Below are 19909 nucleotides of genomic sequence, written 5' to 3'. Positions count from 1 at the left end.
TAAATGGAGCTTAGAAAAATAGAGAGCTATGGTAACTTTAGTTAATTTCTAAAGAAAGTGCATGTTTGGCACAACATTGTGGGCCAAAAGCCTGTATTGTGCTCTAGTTTTTTCTATGTTCCATGTATTCTCTACAAATTGAAGTGTGTCTGCCTAAGAGCATCTGAACGGCCTGTATTGTATCTGCCTCCACCAACTCCCTTGGCAGCACACTCTAGGCAGCCACTGCTCTCTACAATTTCCAATATAGTTACCCCTCAATATACCAATTTATGTGGAACGTGTGCCCTCTAGTGTTAGACTGGGGGAAGGACACTGGCTGTCTGCTCTCTCTGCCTCATCATCTCATCACTGGGATGAGATGTCTGCGGGGATGGACGGAGGTAAGGTGCTGGACACCACTACGAGTGCAATCTACAGATGGTAATTCCAGGTGAGGCTTCCCATTCCCTACCTGGAGGCTGAAGAGAGCTTCTGGAGGATGTAGGAGCAGAAGGAGGCCATTTGGCCCATTGACTCTACTGCTCCAATCAGTCAGGAGTTATATTTCTCAATCCCATCCTCCCAGCTCCTCCTCGAGAAGAAAAAGTGGATATCTGTCTGCTGGAATATGATACTGGATGTCTCCAGTTGATGTCATGATGGGAGATTTTGATTTCCCAAATATCAATTGGCATCTCCCTAGAGTGAGGGGTTTAGATGGGGTAGAGTTTGTTAGGTGTGTTCAGGAAGGTTTCTTGACAGAATATGTAGATAAGCCTACAAGAGGACTTGATTCGATATTGGGAAATGAACCTGGTCAGGTGTCAGATCTCTCAGTGAGAGGGCATTTTGGAGATAGTGATCATAATTCTATCCCCTTTACAACAGCACAGGAGAGGGATAGGAACAGACGGGTTAGAAAAGTGTTTCATTGGAGTAAGGGGAATTATGAGGCTACCAGGCAGGAAATTGGAAGCTTCAATTAGGAACAGATGTTCTCAGGGAAAAGCACAGAAGAAATGTGATAAATGTTCAGGGGATATTTGTGTGGAGTTCTGCGTAGCTACGTTCCAGTGAGACAAGGAACTGTTTTCTCCCAGTAGGGAGTAGTTTTTAGTTCCAAGTGCTCCTGTCACGTTTTGTCACCCTGTAACCTTATCCTTCAATCTCTCTGAATTATGGAGGATAGCATGTGTATAAATGTCTCTCTCCAGCAGACCTCATCACATTCATCAGGACTCCAGTATTTCTACTATTTTTTACTGTTTCTTAATTGTACATATGATGTTTTTATGTTCTATCGCTGAGCAGCGTGAACCGTCTGACTAGCCTATCAGAGTTCTCTTTGGGAACGAGTCGACTTCATCAGCATTTGTGATCTGGCTATTGTTCACGATTGCACATAATTAAAAATTGGAGGAAATAGCAGAGGTACTTAATGAATACTTTACTTCAGTATTCACTATGGAAAAGGATCTTGGTGATTGTAGTGATGACTTGCAGCAGACTGAAAAGCTTGAGCATGTAGATATTAAGAAAGAGGATGTGCTGGAGCTTTTGGAAAGCATCAAGTTGGATAAGTCACCGGGACCAGGTGAGATGTACCCCAGGCTACTGTGGGAGGCGAGAGAGGAGATTGCTGAGCCTCTGGCGATAATCTTTGCATCATCAATGATAGGAGAGTTCCGGAGGATTGGAGGGTTGTGGATGTTGCTCCTTTATTCAAGAAAGAGAGTAGAGATAGCCCAGGAAATTATAGACCAGTGAGTCTTATCTCAGTGGTTGGTAAGTCAATGGAGAAGATCCTGAGAGGCAGGATTAATGAACATTTGGAGAGGTATATTATGATTGGGAATAGTCAGCATGGCTTTTTCAGCAGGCCTGATTGAATTTTTTGAGGATGTGACTGAACACATTGAGTAAGGTAGAGCAGTAGATGTAGTGTGTATGGATTTCAGCAAGACATTTGATAAGGTACCCCGTGCAAGGCTTGTTGAGAAAGTAAGGAGGCATGGGATCCAAGGGGACATTGCTTTGTGGATCCAGAACTGGCTTATCCACAGAAGGCAAAGAGTGGTTGTATTCTGCATGCATTATATATTCTGCATGCAGGTCAGTGACCAGTGGTGTGCCTCAGGGATCTGTTCTGGGACCCTTAATCTTCATGATTTTTATAAATGACCTGGAAGAGGAAGTGGAGGGATGAGTTAGAAAGTTTGCTGATGGAGGTGTTGTGGATAGTGTGGAGGGATGTCAGAGGTTACAACGGGACATTGATAGGATGCAAAACTGGGCTGAGAAGTGGCAGGTGGAGTTCGACCCAGATAATTGTGAAGTGGTTCATTTTAGTAGATGGCAGAATATAGTATTAACGGTAAGACTCTTGGTAGTGTGGAGGATCTTGGGGTCCGAGTCCATTGGACACATAAAGCAGCTGCTCAGGTTGATGCTGTGGTTAAGAAGGTGTAATTGAATTCAGGAGGTGTGAGGTAATGTTGCAGCTGGTCAGGACCCTGGTCAGACCCCACTTGGAGGACTGTGCTCAGTTCTGGTCGTCTCACTACAGGAAGGATGTGGAAACCACAGAAAGGGTGCAGAGGAGATTTACAAGGATGTTGCCTGGATCAGGGTGCATGCCTTATGAGAATAGGTTGAGTGAACTCAGTCTTTTCTCCTTGGAGCGATGGAGGATGAGAGGTGACCTGATAGAGGTCTATGAGATGATGAGAGGCATTGATCGTGAGGATAGTCAAAAGGCTTTTTCCCAGGGCTGAAATGGCTGCCACATGAGGGCCCAGGTTTAAGGTGGTTCAGAGTAGGTACAGAGGAGATGTCAGGGTAAGTTTTTGACCAGAGAGTGGTGAGTTCGTGGAATGGGCTGCTGGCAACGGTGGTGGAGGCGGATACGATAGTCTTTTAAGAGACTTTTGGATAGGTACATAGAGCTTAGAAAAATAGAGGGCTATGGGTAACCTTAGTAATTACTAAGGTAGGGACATGTTCGACACAACTTTGTGGGCCAAAGTGCCTGTATTGTGTTGTAGGTTTTCTATTTTTCTATCTAAAACATAGTATCAAATTAAAAGCTAATTTGTACAAACTCACATACAGTAGTGGGAGACTGGAGAATTGGGAAAACTTTAAAAAGCAACAGAAACAACAAAACAAGAAATAAGGAAAGGGAAGAAAGAGTATGAAAGTAAATTAGCACAAAATATAAAAACAGATAGCACAAGTTTTTTATAAATTATAAAGCTGAAGAGAGTGGCTAAAGTCAACGTAGGTCCCTTGGAAGTCAAGAAGGGGAAATTGATATTGGGTGATAAGGAAATGGCTGAGGCATTGAACGACTATTTTGTGTTGGTCTTCACGGTGGAGGACACGTCTAATATGCCAAAGAAAGATGTTATGGACGAAATGGGAGGTGAGGACCTCGATAAAATCACTGTCACTACAGAGATAGTGATGAGCAAACTAGAGGGTTTGAAGGTAGATAAGTCCCCTGGTCCTGATGGGATGTATCCTAGGGTGCCGAAGGAATTGGCAGAGGTTATAGTAGACACATTGGTAATCATTTATCAAAATTCTCTGGACTCTGGGCAGGTCCCAGCAGAACGGAAGACTGCAAATTTTTATACCTCAATCACTAGAGCGCGATTTGCTGACCTCTTCCGTGGCACTCTTGACCCTGTAGAGAAATCCTTGCGAGATGCCAAGCTTGACAAGGCTCAAATCCATGATATTGTGCTGGTTGGTGGATCCACCCGCATTCCCAAAATCCAGAAGTTGTTGCAAGATTTCTTCAATGGCAAGGAATTGAACAAGAGCATCAATCCTGACGAGGCTGTTGCATATGGTGCAGGTAATCACCAAATTGACATTGTTTTGTAGTACAATCTTAATAACTTGTTTAACTTGTAAGTAAACTCTTTTAATGTTCTCTTAGCTGTCCAGGCGGCTATCTTGGCTGGTGACAAGTCTGAGGCTGTGCAAGATCTGCTGCTGTTGGATGTTACTCCTCTGTCCCTGGGCATCGAGACAGCTGGCGGTGTCATGACAACATTAATTAAGCGTAACACCACCATTCCAACAAAACAAACACAAACCTTTACTACCTATTCTGATAACCAGCCTGGTGTGCTGATCCAGGTAAATGCCAATGTTACATATATCTAAATTAGCTGCTTGATTCTCTGATGCCATTTGTGTTAAATTTACTGTCTAGCATTTCCTGAATCTCTTGACTCGGTGTCTTACCTAATTAGTTTGTTTTCCTGACAATGCCAAATATTGTTTCGAATTTAGGTGTTTGAGGGTGAGAGAGCAATGACGAAAGATAACAACTTGCTGGGCAAGTTTGAGCTGACTAGAATTCCACCTGCTCCCAGGGGTGTGCCTCAAATTGAGGTGACTTTTGATATTGATGCCAAGGGTATCTTGAATGTGTCTGCAGTGGACAAGAGCACCGGAAAAGAAAACAAGATCACCATCACAAATGACAAAGGTAAGAAGCTTTAGAAATCAGATGAATATGGTTTCTGCTATGATGAAGAATTCCAAAGTCATTCGTAGTTTCCACCAGAAATAGAGATGTTGGCAAAGAACCTTCCTTGGATGTCTGAGCGGTTGACATAAACAAGTTGTTAGTTGGTTAACCAGGGAGCAATACTACAGTTTTTTAAAATTAAGCGTACAGTGACAATATGATACAAAGAAAGAGAATTTTAAAAAAAGCACCTAAATTGAAGACGTAAACTCAGTATCCTCCCCCAACCCCAAAACACAATAAAAAAAACTCCAGACCAACCACAACACAATATAGAGAATATAAATCAGGACAATCAAACTCCCAGACTGTGAATACACTCAGTAACAGAGGATAATAATGCCTTCTACCAGAAAAAAAAAGGGAGCTGAAAGTAAGGGACTGAAAAAAAGAAAAAAGAACCCTAGTCAAGAGGAAGGTTATGAAAGTACTCGATTAAAGGTCCCCAGACCTTATGGAACTTTAAACCCGAATTAAGAACTGAATAATGGATTTTTTCGAGGTCCAAGCAGGCCATAATGTCGTTAAGCCATTGAGCATGAGTGGGCAGGGCAGCATCTCTCCATCTGAGGAGGATCAAGCGTCTAGCCAGGAGAGAGGCAAAGGATAATATTCGGCATTTGGTCGGACCCAGACATAAATCTGTCTTGCCCCAGAAACCGAACAAAGCAATTAAGGGGTTTGGTTCTAGGTGTTGATTCAGAATATATGATAACATAGTGAAGACATCTTTCCAAAATTTCTCCAAGCTAGGACAGAACCAGTACATATGAATAAGAGAGGCCTCACCCCTCTTGCATTTATCACAGAGCGGACTAATGTCAGGGTAGAATCGAGATTGTTTAGATTTAGACATATGTGCTCTATGAACCATCTTAAACTGTAAAAGGCAATGGCGAGCACAAAGAGAGGTTGAGTTAACCGATTTGAGAATCGAGTCCCAACTCTCATCAGATAAGGAGATATTTAAATCCTGCTCCCATGCCATTTTAATTTTACCCACAGGGGCCCGTCGTAAGGTTGCTAACTTATCTTGAATAATTGATATTAAACCTTTACCTAGTGGATTAATGAAAAGAAATAAGTCCATAGCATTTTTCGCAGGCATTTCAGGGAAGTTAGGAATTAAAGGAGCAATAAAGTGTCGGATTTGGAGATATCTGAAAAAATGAGCATTGGGCAGATTGAACTTAACAGAGAGCTGCTGAAAAGAAGCGAAGCGATTATCAATGAAAAGATCTTCAAAATGTCTAATGCCCTTCCTATACCAAACCTGGAATGCTGAATCGTATGTAGTAGGTAGAAAAAGGTGATTATGTACGACAGGGCTGGAAACGGAAAAACCATGGAAACCATAGCATTTCCTAAACTGAGCCCATATACGCAAAGTGTGTCTAACAAGAGGATTAGCTATTGATCTGGACAGACTACTAGGGAGTGCAGAGCCAAGAAGTGCAGAGATAGATAGTTCTTTAGTGGAGCTCAACTCCATTGCCACCCACTTAGGGCACTCGGGTTGGCCATGGAAAAAAGACCAAAAGGTAGCACAACGTATATTAGCTGCCCAATAATATAAATAAAAGTTAGGTAAAGCCATGCCACCCTCTTTTTTAGGTTTTTGGAGATGGATTTTACTAATTCTAGAGCACTTATTCTTCCACAGAATGACAAAATAATAAGAGTCTAAGAAGTCAAAAAAAGATTTAGGAATAAAAATTGGGATAGATTGAAATAAGTATAAAAATTTGGGGAGAACATACATTTTAACAACATTAATACAACCTACCAAAGACATAGATAGAGGTGACCATTGTACCAGACTCTGTTTTATAGACCATGAAAGATTGGCAAAGTTTTCAAGAAAGAGATCTTTAAGCTTCCTTGTGACTGTAATTCCAAGATAAGTAAATTGATTATGGACTACTTTAAAAGGGAGATCATGAAATGTTAATTCTTGTGCTTCTTTACTAATTGGGAAAAGTTCACTCTTATGTAAACTAAGTTTATAGCCAGAGATCTGGCTAAACTGGTCAAGAAGTGAAAACATTGGAGGTAAGGATGTAGACGGATTTGAGAGAAAAAGTAGTAAGTCATCAGCATAAAGAGAAACTTTATGCTCAACACCCCCTCTCCAAATCCCGGTCAATTCAGGACAATTTCGAAATGCTATCGCCAAAGGTTCTATAGCCAAATCAAAGAGAAAGGGAGGGACTTAAGGGGCATCCCGGACAGGTGCCACGTTTGAGATTAAATACCTGGGATTTCTGAAAATTAGTTAAAACAGAAGCAGTAGGACACAGGTACAGCAATTTGGTCCGAGAGATGAAACTTTGGCCGAGGTCAAATTTTTCTAAGACTGTAAGAAGGTAGTCCCACTCTATACGATCAAATGCTTTCTCCGCATCGAGGGAAATAACACATTCAGAGATCCCAGTTGGGGGTGAATATAAAATATTAAATAAACGCTGAATGTTAAAAAAAGGGAGACGGTTTTTAATGAAACCTGATTGGTCATCAGAGATAATAGAGGGAATAACGGTTTCTAATCTATAAGCCAAAACTTTAGCTAAGATCTTTACATCAACATTGAGTAAAGAAATCAGCCTATACGAGGAACACTCTGTTTGGTCTTTACTCTTTTTTAATAGGAGAATAATAGATGCCTCATTAAAAGAGGGTGGCAGTTTGCCGTAATTAAATGAGTCAGATAATACTGAAAGTAACTGAGGAGAAAGAAGTGAAGAGAATGATTTATAAAGTTCTACAGAGAACCCATCAGGTCCAGGAGATTTCCCTGAGGACAGTGCAGAAATTGCAAAAGATATTTCTTCTGATGATATAGGCGCATTAAGTTTGGCTTTAAAATCAGATGAAAGTGAAGGAATATTCAGATTATTTAAAAATTGATCAACAGAGATATTGTCATTCAAAGATTCAGAGGAATAAAGCTGAGAATAAAAATTTTTAAGTGCATCATTAATTTCCAAATGATCTGATGTAAAGTCTCCGTTCTCCTTCCGGATCTTTGTAATATGTTGTTTGGCTTTGGAACGCCTCAGCTGATTGGCTAGAAATTTACCAGACTTATCCCCATGAATGCAAAAGCGACTCTTTCTTTCGAGAAGTTGGCGTTCAACAGGTTGAGTAGACAGAAGATTAAATTTAGTTTGGAGTTCTACACGCTTCTTGTATAGTTCAGGGTTCTTAGTTTGAGCATACAGTTGATCCAATTCTTTAGTCTGGTTAATGAGGTCTAATTGGTTTGCACAGGATCTTCTGTTGAAATTTGCTGTGTAAGAGATTATTTGACCCCTCAGATATGCTTTCATGGCATCCCAGACAATCTGGGATGACACTTCAGGTGATGTATTAGTGTTAAAATAAAAGGTTATCTGATCCTTAATGAATTTTAGAAAATCATCATCTGATAATAAAGTTGAATCAAACTGCCAGTGTTTATTCCTCTGAGGGAGACCAGGAAAGTTCAGCGAGAGAGTAATTGGGGCATGGTCAGAAATCAGTACACTCTGATATTCACAAGAGTGGGCAAATGGAATAAGTTGGTTATCGAGTAAGAAATAGTCAATTCTAGTGAAGGTATGGTGAACATGTGAAAAAAAAGAATAATCTCTCTCCGTAGGATGAAGGAAACGCCATATATCAGAGATACCAAAATTAGAGAGAAACGATTGGATAGCTAAGGCAGATTTAGTAGGTGATCTGGTAACAGAGGATGATCGATCCAAATTAGGATCTAACCAACAGTTGAAGTCGCCACCCAGTATAAGAGTGTATGAGTTTAAGTCTGGTAGTGAGGAAAAAAAAACGTTCAAAAAAGTTAACATCATCAAAGTTGGGGGCATACAGGTTTGCTAGTGCAACTTTAGTGTTATATAGTTTGCCAGAAACAATAATAAAACGACCATTTGTATCAGATATTTTATTATGGAGTTCAAACGGAATATTTGAGTTAATAAGAATGGAGACACCCCTAGCTTTAGTGGCAAAGGATGAATGAAAGTACTGACCCGCCCACTTTGACAGAAGCCGGGAGTTATCAAAACAACGAATATGAGTTTCTTGAAGGAAAGCAATGTCAGCTTTGAGTTGTTTAATATGTGAGAATACCTTCCTCCTTTTAACAGAGTGATTCAATCCCTTTACATTCCAGCTCACAAATTTAAGTGCACTAGCCATTATCAATTACTAATGCATAAAAGGCAGCAGGCATATAAAAAGTCAAGCAATACAATAGCAGTCTGGGAGCAGAAATATAAACATAGATTTGTAAAATCAAAAGATAAACATGTCCTGAGCAATAAAGAAAAACAATAAATACAGTGAATGATGTTGGAACTGGAAAATGCACCCCACCCACACAACCCAAAACTAGATGGCTACCAAAAAGAGCAGCTAGCTCTACCAAAAAAATTAACCCAAATATAACTTCCAGATCTGTGTCATTAACAGCAGTTCCATATAAATATTATAGCAAATAGTAACTAGTTTATGCACTAGAAAACATAACTGCAAATTGGAACATTTTCTGCAGAAACATAAAACTTAATACAGAGAAAATCGGAAGAAAACCAAAACTAACCTACCCGCGAAAAATTATGGAAGAATAAAGGAAGAAAAAGGGGGAAAAAAGGGAAGAAAAAAGAAGAGGGAGGAAGGGGAAAATTATAGATTCAGGAAGAGTACTTATCAACCATTTACAGAGAGGGAAAAAAATCAAAAATTAAGAAATAGTGGAAAAAAATAATAAATAAAAAAAGAATAATAAAAAAATAATCAGCAGTTAAACTGTGAACCAGCAAACAGGGAGACCTTCAATAAAGACTTCAAACCTCCAAAACAAGTTAGAGTCAACTGTAGAACTCTATAGATAAAGTTATACAAGAATAAGATAGATTACACAAGTACTGTTTAACGTCCATAGGGAAACATTAAGCACAGAATGTCTATTTAAAAATAAGACACACCAAATCCAGGGAGAGATTGCCAACAACCCTTAGAGTTTCAGTGGGGGGGGGGGGGGATATGTTTGTGGAGTTCTGCACAGGTACATTTCAATGAAACAGGGAAGATTTGGTTGGGTACAGGAACCGTGGTGTACAAAGGCTGTATTAAATCTAGTCAAGAAGAAAAGCTTACAAAAGGTTCAGAGAGCTGGTTAATGTTAGCCATCTAGAAGATTACAAGGCTAACAGGAAGGAGCTTGTGAAGGAAATTAGGAGAGCCAGAAGGGGCCATGACAAGGCCTTGGCGGACAGGATTAAGGAAAACCCCAAGGCATTCTACAAGTATGAGAACAGCAAGAGGAGAAGACATGAAAGAATAGGACCAATCAGGTGGGAAAGTGTGTATGGAACTGTTTTCTCCCAGTAGGGAGTAGTTTTTAGTTCCAAGTGCTCCTGTCACGTTTTGTCACCCTGTAACCTTATCCTTCAATCTCTCTGAATTATGGAGGATAGCATGTGTATAAATGTCTCTCTCCAGCAGACCTCATCACATTCATCAGGACTCCAGTATTTCTACTATTTTTTACTGTTTCTTAATTGTACATATGATTTTTTTATGTTCTATCGCTGAGCAGCGTGAACCGTCTGACTGGCCTATCAGAGTTCTCTTTGGGAACGAGTCAACTTCATCAGCATTTGTGATCTGGCTATTGTTCACGATTGCACATAATTAAAAATTAGAGGAAATAGCAGAGGTACTTATTGAATACTTTACTTCAATATTCACGATGGTAAAGGATCTTGGTGATTGTAGGGATGATGCAGCAGACTGAAAAGCTTGAGCATGTAGATATTAAGAAAGAGGATGTGCTGGAGCTTTTGGAAAGCATCAAGTTGGATAAGTCACCGGGACCAGGTGAGATGTACCCCAGGCTACTGTGTGGGTGAGAGAGGAGATTGCTGAGCCTCTGGCGATGATCTTTGCATCATCAATGGGGACAGGAGAGTTCCGGAGGATTGGAGGGTTGCGGATGTTGTTCCTTTATTCAAGAAAGGGAGTAAAGATAGCCCAGGAAATTATAGACCAGTGAGTCTTACCTCAGTGGTTGGTAAGTTGATGGAGAAGATCCTCAGAGGCAGGATTTATGAACATTTGGAGAGGTATAATGTGATTGGGAATAGTCAGCATGGCTTTTTCAAGGGCATGTTGTGCCTTATGAGCCTGATTGAATTTTTTGAGGATGTGACTAAACAAATTGATGAAGGTAGAGTAGTAAATGTAGTATATATGGATTTCAGCAAGGCATTTGATAAGGTACCCCATGCAAGGCTTATTGAGAAACTAAGGAGACATAGGATCCAAAGGGTCATTGCTTTGTGGATTCAGAACTGGCCTGCCCACAGAGTGGTTGTAGATGGGTCATATTCTGCATGGAGGTTGGTGACCAGTGGAGAACCTCAGGGATCTGTTCTGGGACCCTCACTCTTTGTGATTTTTATAAATGACCTGGAAGAGGAAGTGGAGGGATGGGTTAGTAAGGTTGCTGAAGACACAAAGGTTGGAGGTGTTGTGGATAGTGTGGTGGGCTGTCAGAGGTTACAGCATGACATTGATAGGATGCAAAACTGGGCTGAGAAGTGGCAGATTGAGTTCAACCCAGATAATTGTAAAATGGTTCATTTTAGTAGATGGCAGAATATAGTATTAGTGGAAAGACTCTTGCCAGTGTGGAGGATCAGAGAGGTCTTGGGGTCCGAGTCCATAGGACACTCAAAGCAGCTGCGCAGGTTGACTCTGTGGTTAAGAAGGTGTACGGTGTATTGGCCTTCATCAACCGTGGAATTGAATTTAGGAGCTGAGAGGTAATGTTGCAACTATATCGGACCCTGCTCAGACCCCACTAGGACTACTGTGCTCAGTTCTGGTCACCACACTACAGGAAGGATGTGGAAACCATCGAAAGGGTGCAGAGGAGATGAACTCTCGGTCTTTTCTCCCTGGAGCGATAGAGGATGAGAGGTGACCTGACAGAGGAGTATGAGATGATGAGAGGCATTGAACGTGTGGATAGTCAAAGGCTTTTGCTGAAGGCTGAAATAGCTGCCACATGAAGGCACAGGTTTAAGGTGTTTCAGAGTAGGTACAGAGGAGATGGCTGGGTTAAGTTTTTTTTACCAGAGAGTGGTGAGTTCATGGAATGGGCTGCTGGTAACGGGGGTGGAGGTGGATATGATAGGGTCTTTTAAGAGTCTTTTAGATAGGTACACGGAGCTTAGAAAAATAGAGGGCTATGGGTAAGCCTAGTAATTTCTAAAGTAGGGACATGTTCGACTCAACTTTGTGGGCCGAAGTGCCTGTATTGTGTTGTAGGTTTTCAATGTTTTTATCTAAAAGATAGTATCCAATTAAAAGTTAATGTGTACAAAGTCACAAAGCGTAGTGGGAGACTGGAGAATTGGGAAAACCTTAAAAAGAAACAGAGAACAACTGAACAAGAAAGAAGGAAAGGGAAGACAGAGTATGAAAGTAAATTAGCACAAAATATAAAAAGATAGCAAAAGCTTTTATAAAGATAGAAAGCGGAAGAGGGTGGCTAAAGTCAACATAGTTCCTTGGAGGTCAAGAAGGGGAAATTGATATTGGGTGATAAGGAAATGGCTGAGGCATTGAACGACTATCTTTTGTCGCTCTTCACGGTGGAGGACACGTCTAATATGCCAAAAAAAGATGGTATGGACGAAATGGGAGGTGAGGACCTTGATAAAATCACTGTCACTAAAGAGATAGTGATGAGCAGGCTAGAGGGCCTGAAGGCTGATAATTCCCTGGTCCTGATGGGATGCATCCCAGTGTGCTGAAGGAATTGGCGGAGGTTACAGTAGACACGTGGGTAATCATTTATCAAAATTCTCTAGACTCCGGGCAGGTCCCAGCAGATCGGAAGACAGCAAATGTCACGCCACTTATTAAAAAAGGATATAGGCTAAAGACGGGCAACTATAGGCCAGTTATCTTAACATCTGTAGTCAGGAAAATGCTTGAAGCTGTCATTAACAAAGAAATAGTGGAAAATTTAGAAAGGAGCGGTTGCATTAGAGAGACGCAGCATGGATTCAGAAAGGGCAGGTCCTGTTTGACAAAGTTACTGGAGTTCTTTGAGGACATAATGAGTGCAGTGGATAGAGGGGAACAGGTGGATGTCGTATACTTGAATTTCCAGAAGGTGTTCAATAAGCTGTCACACAAGAGACTTGTATATAAGATACGGATGCATGGAGTCAGAGGAAGTGTATTGGCATAGATAGTGGATTGGTTAACCAATGGAAACAGTGAGTTGGTATAAATGGGTGTTTCTCCGGTTGGCAGTCAGTGGTGAGTGGGGTGCTGCAGGGGTCGGTGCTGTTTACCATTTACGTCGATGATTTGGAAGAGGGGACTGAGTGTAGCATCGCAAAATTTGCTGATGCCTCTAAACTGAGTGGAAAAGCAAATTGTACAGAGGATGTAGAGAGTCTACAGAGGGACATAGATAGGTTATGTGAGTGGGCCAAGGTCTGGCACCTGGAATACAACGTTGGTAAATGCGAGATGATGCACTTTGGAAGGAATAATAGAAGAGTAGATTATTACTTAAATGGTGAAAGATTTCAGTATGCTGTTGTGCAGATGGACTTGGGAGTGCTTGTTCATGAATTGCAAAATGTTGTCTTGCAGGTACGACAGGTTATTAAGAAGGAAAATGGAATGTCGGCCTTTATTGCTAGAGGGATTGAATTCAAGAGCAGTGAGGTCATGCTGCAACTATACAGGGTACTGGTGAGACCACACCTGGGGTACTGTGTGCAGTTCTGGTCTCCAGACTTGAGGGAAGATATACTGGCTTTGGTGGCAGTGCAGAGGAGGTTCACCAGGTTGATTCCGGGGATGAAGGGGTTAACCTATGAGGAGAGATTGAGTCACCTGGGACTATACTCTCTGGAGTTCAGAAGAATGAGGGGGGGATCTTATAGAAACATATAAAATTTTGAAAGGGATAGATAAGATAGAAGTAGGAAAGTTGTTTCCATTGATAGGTGAGACTAGAAGCAGTGGACATTGCCTCAAGATTCAGGGGAGAAGATTTAGGACGGAGATGAGGAGAAACTGTTTTTCTCAGAGAGTGGCGAATCTGTGGAATTCTCTGCCCAGGGAAGCAGTTAAGGTTTCTTCACTATATATATTTAAGCGACAGTTAAATAGGTTTTTCCTTAGTAAAGGAATGAAAGGTTATTGGGGGAAACGCAGGTAGATGGAGCTGTTTAGGGACAGATCAGCCATGATCTGATTGAATGGCGGAGCAGGCTCGATGGGCCAGACTCCTGCTCCTATTTATGTTGATTATGTTTATGTTCTTTATTGTCACCTTTCTGTCGGCGTAAACCAGTTGGCATTCTCCTCCGGTCTCCCTCATTAACAAGACATTTTCACCCAAAGAACTGCCGCTCACTGCAAGCAGTTTGTTGGTAGTTTTTCAGCATCATCCTCCATCAGAGACTGCTGTGCTTGAAAATCCCAGGAGATCAACATATCCTGAGATACTCAAACCACCCCATCTGGCACCAACAATCACTCCACAGTCAAAGTCACTTTGATCACATTTCCTCCCCTTTCTAATGATTGGTCTGAACAGCAACTGAACCTCTTGACCATGCCCGCATGCTTTGCTGCATTGAGTTGCTGCCACATGATTGGCTGATTAAATATTTGCATATATGAGCAGATTTACAGGTGTACCGAACACAAGGTCCCTGAGTATATTTGAGCCAGAGGCTGATAGGTTCAAGGTAAGTACGGGGTTAAGAGTTGCCTCAAAGATGGTGTGACACAGGAGCAGAATTAGGACATTCGGACGATCAAGTCTACTCTGTCACTCCATCAAGGCGGATGTACTGTCCTTCTCAACTCCGTTCTTCTGCCTTCTCCCACAACTTTTGATGCCCATACTAATTGACAGACAGACAGACAGACATACTTTATTGATCCCGAGGGAAATTGTGTTTCATTACAGCCGCACCAATAATAGTGAAGAAATATAGCAATATAAAACCATAAATAATTAAATTATAATAAGTTAATCATGCCAAGTGGAAATAAGTCCAGGACCAGCCTATTGGCTCAGGGTGTCTGACACTCCGAGGGAGGAGTTGTAAAGTTTGATGGCCACATGTAGGAATGACTTCCTATGACGCTCAGTGTTGCATCTCAGTGGAATGAGTCTCTGGCTGAAGGTACTCCTGTGCCTAACCAGTACATTATGGAGTGGATGGGAGTCATTGTCCAAGATGGCTGCAATTTGGACAGCATCCTCTGTTCAGATACCATCATCAGAGAGTCCAGTTCCACCCCCACAACATCACTGGCCTTACGAATGAGTTTGTTGATTCTGTTGGTGTCTGCTACCCTCAGCCTGCTGCCCCAGCACACAACAGCAAACATGATAGCACTGGCCACCACAGACTCGTAGAACATCCTCAGCATCATCTGGCGGATGTTAAAGGACCTCAGTCTCCTCAGGAAATAGAGACGGCTCTGACACTTCTTGTAGACAGCCTCAGTGTTCTTTGACCAGTCCAGTTTATTGTTGATTCATATCCTCAGGTATTTGTAATCCTCCACCATGTCCACACTAACCTCTCGGATGGAAATAGGTCACCGGTGCTTTAACCCTCCTCAGGTCCACCACCAGCTCCTTACACATTAAGCTGCAGATGATTCTGCTCGCACCATGTGACAAAGTTTCCCACCGTAGCCCTGTACTCAGCCTCATCTCCCTTGCTGATGCATCCAACTATGGCAGAGTCATCAGAAAACTTCTGAAGATGGCAAGACTCTGTGCAGTAGTTGAAGTCCGAGGTATAGATGATGAAGAGAAAGGGAGACAGGACAGTCCCCTGTGGAACCCCAGTGCTGCTGACCACTCTGTCTGACACACAGTGTTGCAAGCGCACGTACTGAGGTCTGCCAGTCAGGTAATCAATAATCCATGACACCAGGGAAGCATCCACCTGCATCACTCTCAGCTTCTCACCCAGCAGAGCAGGGCGGATGGTGTTGAACGCACTGGAGAAGTCAAAAAACATGACCCTCACAGTGCTCGCCGGCTTGTCCAGGTGGGTGTAGACATTGTTCAGCAGGTAGATGATGGCATCCTCAACTCCTAGTCGGGGCTGATAGGCGAACTGGAGGGGGTCTAAGTGTGGCCTAACCATAGGCCGGAGCTGCTCTAGAACAAGTCTCTCCAGGGTCTTCATGATGTGGGAGGTCAATGCCACCAGTCTGTAGTCATTGGAGCCACTGGGGGTGCGGCGTCTTCGGTACAGGAACGAGAATCAACAACCTATCAGACTCCTTTAAGTATACCCAATGATTTTGCTTCCACAGCCATCTCAGCAATTCATCACCTTCTTGCTAATGATTCTGAGGTTGTGCCTTCTGGTCCTAGACGTCCGCACCATCGGTAACATCCTCTCCACATCCACTCTATCGCAGCTATTCAATATTCAATAGGATTCACTGGGATCTCCCCTCATTCTTCTAAACTCCAGCGAGTACAGGCCCAGAGCATTTGCTCCTCATACATTAATCCTTTCATTCACAGAACCTCCTCTGGGCCCTCTCAGATGCCAGCACAACTTTTCTTAGATAAGAGGCCCAAAACTGCCCATAATACTCTGTGCAATCTGTCCAATCACTTTTAAAGTCTCACCATTGCTGAGTTCTTGTCCCTTCAAAACAAGTGCTAACATTATATTTGCCTTCCTTACCACTGACTCAAATTCCTTTAGGGCAGAATGTCCCAACCTGGGGTCCGCAGACACCTCGGTTAATCGTAGCGGTGGGGATCCCCTGCTTTTGAGAATCCTACACAAGGACTCCCAAGTCCCTTTGCACCTCTTTCCCCATTTAGAAAACAGTCCGTACCTTTGTTCCTTCTACCAAAGTGCATGTCCATACGCTTCCCAAGATTGTATTCTCTCTGCCACTTCTTTGAGGAAAGAGAAGCAGAATAAAGGGTGTAAAGGTGGTAAGGTAGAAGGGCTAAAGTGTGTGTACTTCAATGCAAGAAGCATCAGGAACAAAGGTGATGAACTGAGAGCTTGGATACGTACATGGAATTATGATGTAGTGGCCATTACGGAGACTCGGCTGGCACCAGGGCAGGAATGGATTCTGAATATTCCTGGATTTCAGTGCTTTAAAAGGGACAGAGAGGGGGGTAAAAGAGGAGAAGGGGTGACATTACTGGTCAGGGATACTATTACAGCTGCAGAAAGGGTGGGTAATGTAGCAGGATCCTCTTTTGAGTCAGTATGGGTGGAGTCAGGAACTGGACGGGAGCAGTTACTCTACTGGGGGTACTCTGTAGGCCCCCTGGTGGCAGCAGAGATACCGAGGAGCAGATTGGGAGGCAGAATTTGGAAAGGTGCAAAAATAACAGGGTTGCTATCATGGGTGACTTTAACTTCCCTAGTATTGATTGGCACTTGATTAGTTCCAAGGGTTCAGATGGGGCAGAATTTGTTAAGTGTGTCCAGGATGGATTCCTGTCACAGTATGTGGACAGGCCGACTAGGGGGAATAAGAACATAAGAGATAGGAGCAGGAGTAGGCCAATCGGCCCCTCAAGCCTGCTCCGCCATTCAACAAGATCATGACTGATCCAATCTTAACTCTAGTTATCACCGAATCCCACAAGGCAACAGTGCCAACCAACAGGGCACCATGCCGCCCATTTTATTTTATTATTCATCCCGCCCAAACCCATGAGATCACCCGGGGAACAAAAAACAATTTGCCAATTGAGGAGAAAAAATCTGGAAAATTCCTCTCCGACCCATCCAGGCTATCGAAAACTGACCCAGGAGATCACATGGCTGATCTAAACCTAGCCTCATGTCCACTTACCTGCTCGCTCATCGTATCCCCTAATGCCATTTTTATCCAGGAAAATGTCTATCTCCGTTTTGAATTTATTGAGTGTAGTAGCTTCCACAGCTCTCTGGGGCAGTAAATTCCACAGCCCCACTACCCTCTGAGTGAAGAAATTTCTCCTCATCTCAGTCCTGGAACGGCATCCCCTTATTTTAAGATTATGCCCCCTAGTCCTAGTTCCACCCATCATTGGGAACATTCTCCCCGCATTCACCCAATCAAGCCCCTTCACAGTCTTATATGTTTCAATAAGATCGCCTCTCATTCTTCGGAACTCCAATGAGTAGAGTCCCAATCTACTCAACCTCTCATCATACATCAACCCACCCATCCCCGGAATTAACCTAGTGAACCTTCTCTGCACTGCCTCGAGAGCCAGTACGTCCTTTCTTAAATATGGGCACCAGAACTGCACGCAATACTCCAGGTGTGGTCTCCCCAATACCCGGTACAACTGCAGTAAGACCTCCCTGTTCTTATACTCCGTCCCCCTAGCAATAAAAGCCAGCATTCCATTGGCCTTCTTGACCACCTGCTGCACTTGCATACTAACTTTTTGTGTTTCCTGCACCAGGACCCCCAGATCCCTTTGCACAGAAGCACTTTCCAGTTTCTCTCCATTTAGATAATAACTTGCTCTATTACTTTTCCTGCCAAAGTGCAAGACCTCACACTTGTCAGTATTATATTTCATCTGCCAAATGTCCGCCCAATCACTCAGCCTATCTATGTCCCCCTGCAGGGTTTCAATGTCCTCCGCACTCATTACACTCCCTCCCACCTTTGTGTCATCAGCAAACTTCGATACATTGCACTTAGTCCCTTTCTCCAAATCATTAATATAGATTGTAAAGAGTTGGGGTCCCAACACTGACCCCTGCGGAATGCCATACTAGATCCAGTATTAGGTAATGAAACGGGTCAGGTCACAGATCCCTCAGTGGGTGAGCATCTGGGGGACAGTGATCACTGCTACCTGGTCTTTAGCATTATCATGGAAAAGGATAGAATCAGAGACGACAGGAAAATTTTTAATTGGGGAATGGCAAATTATGAGGCTATAAGGCTAGAACTTGCGGGTGTGAATTGGGATGATGTTTTTGCAGGGAAATGTACTATGGACATGTGGTCGATGTTTAAGGATCTCTTGCAGGATGTTAGGGATAAATTTGTTCCAGTGAGGAAGATACAGAATGGTAGGGTGAAGGAACCATGGGTGACAAGTGAAGTGGAAAATCTAGTCAGGTGGAAGAAGGCAGCATACATGAGGTTTAGGAAACAAGGATCAGATGGGTCTATTGAGGAATATAGGGTAGCAAGAAAGGAGCTTAAGAAGGGGCTAAGAAGAGCAAGAAGGGGGCATGAGAAGGCCTTGGTGAGTAGGGTAAAGGAAAACCCCAAGGCATTCTTCAATTATGTGAAGAACAAAAGGATAACAGGAGTGAAGGTAGGACCGATTAGAGATAAAAGTGGGAAGATGTGCCTGGAGGCTGTGGAAGTGAGTGAGGTCCTCAATGAATACTTCTCTTCGGTATTCACCACTGAGAGGGAACTTGATGATGGTGAGGACAATATGAGTGAGGATGATGTTCCGGAGCATGTTAATATTAAGGGAGGGGAGGTGTTGGGAGTTGTTAAAATACATTAGGACGGATAAGTCCCCGGGGCCTGATGGAATATTCCCCAGGCTGCTCCACGAGTCGAGGGAAGAGATTGCTGAACCTCTGGCTAGGATCTTTATATGCTCGTTGTCCATGGGAATGGTACCGGAAGATTGGAGGCAGGTGAATGTTGTCCCCTTGTTCAAGAAAGTTAGTAGGGATAGTCCAGGTAATTATAGACCAGTGAGCCTTATGACTGTGGTGGGAAAGCTGTTGGAAAAGATTCTTAGAGATAGGATCTATGGGCACTTAGAGAATCATGGTCTGATCAGGGACAGCCAGCATGGCTTTGTGAAGAGCAGATCGTGTCTAACAAGCCTGATAGAAGTTCTTTAAGGATGTGACCAGGCATACAGATGAGGGTTTTGCAGTGGATGTGATCTACATGGATTTTAGTAAGGCTTTTGACAAGGTTCCACATGGTAGGCTTATTCAAAAAGTCAGAAGGCATGGGATCCAGGGACGTTTGGCCAAGTGGATTCAGAATTGGCTTGCCAGCAGAAGGCAGAGGGTTGTGGTGGAGGGAGTACATTCATATTGGAGGATTGTGACCAGTGGTGTCCCAGAAGGATCTGTTCTGGGACCTATACTTTTCATGATTTTTATTAATGATCTGGATGTGGGGGTAGAAGGGTGGGTTGGCAAGTTTACTGACGATACAAAGGTTGGTGGTGTTGTAGATAGTGCAGAGGATTGTCGAAGATTGCAGAGAGACATTGACAGGATGCAGAAGTGGGCTGAGAGGTGGCAGATGGAGTTCAACCCGGAGAAGTGTGAGGTGGTA

At 42.9% G+C, this 19909-nt stretch overlaps 1 protein-coding gene and 1 non-coding gene across 2 annotated transcripts in view; both read left to right on the top strand.

Annotated features, from left to right (window-relative positions):
• Positions 1-373: 373 nt before the first annotated feature.
• The window catches only part of LOC132385356 (heat shock 70 kDa protein), a 152327-nt gene continuing 132791 nt past the window's right edge, over positions 374-19909 (top strand). The window contains exons 1-4 of the mRNA XM_059957396.1: positions 374-383; positions 3677-3844; positions 3929-4131; positions 4288-4486. Coding sequence (XP_059813379.1) covers positions 374-383; positions 3677-3844; positions 3929-4131; positions 4288-4486 — 580 coding nt within the window. The remainder of the gene's footprint in view (positions 384-3676; positions 3845-3928; positions 4132-4287; positions 4487-19909) is intronic.
• On the top strand, positions 4521-4608 carry LOC132385367 (small nucleolar RNA SNORD14). Its single transcript, XR_009509166.1, has one exon. It is a non-coding gene; the product is annotated as a small nucleolar RNA SNORD14 (small nucleolar RNA).

The sequence above is a fragment of the Hypanus sabinus genome (genome assembly GCF_030144855.1).
Source record: "Hypanus sabinus isolate sHypSab1 chromosome 1 unlocalized genomic scaffold, sHypSab1.hap1 SUPER_1_unloc_1, whole genome shotgun sequence".
In the NCBI taxonomy this organism is placed as follows: domain Eukaryota; kingdom Metazoa; phylum Chordata; class Chondrichthyes; order Myliobatiformes; family Dasyatidae; genus Hypanus; species Hypanus sabinus.
This window is presented reverse-complemented; position numbering and strand designations above follow the sequence as displayed.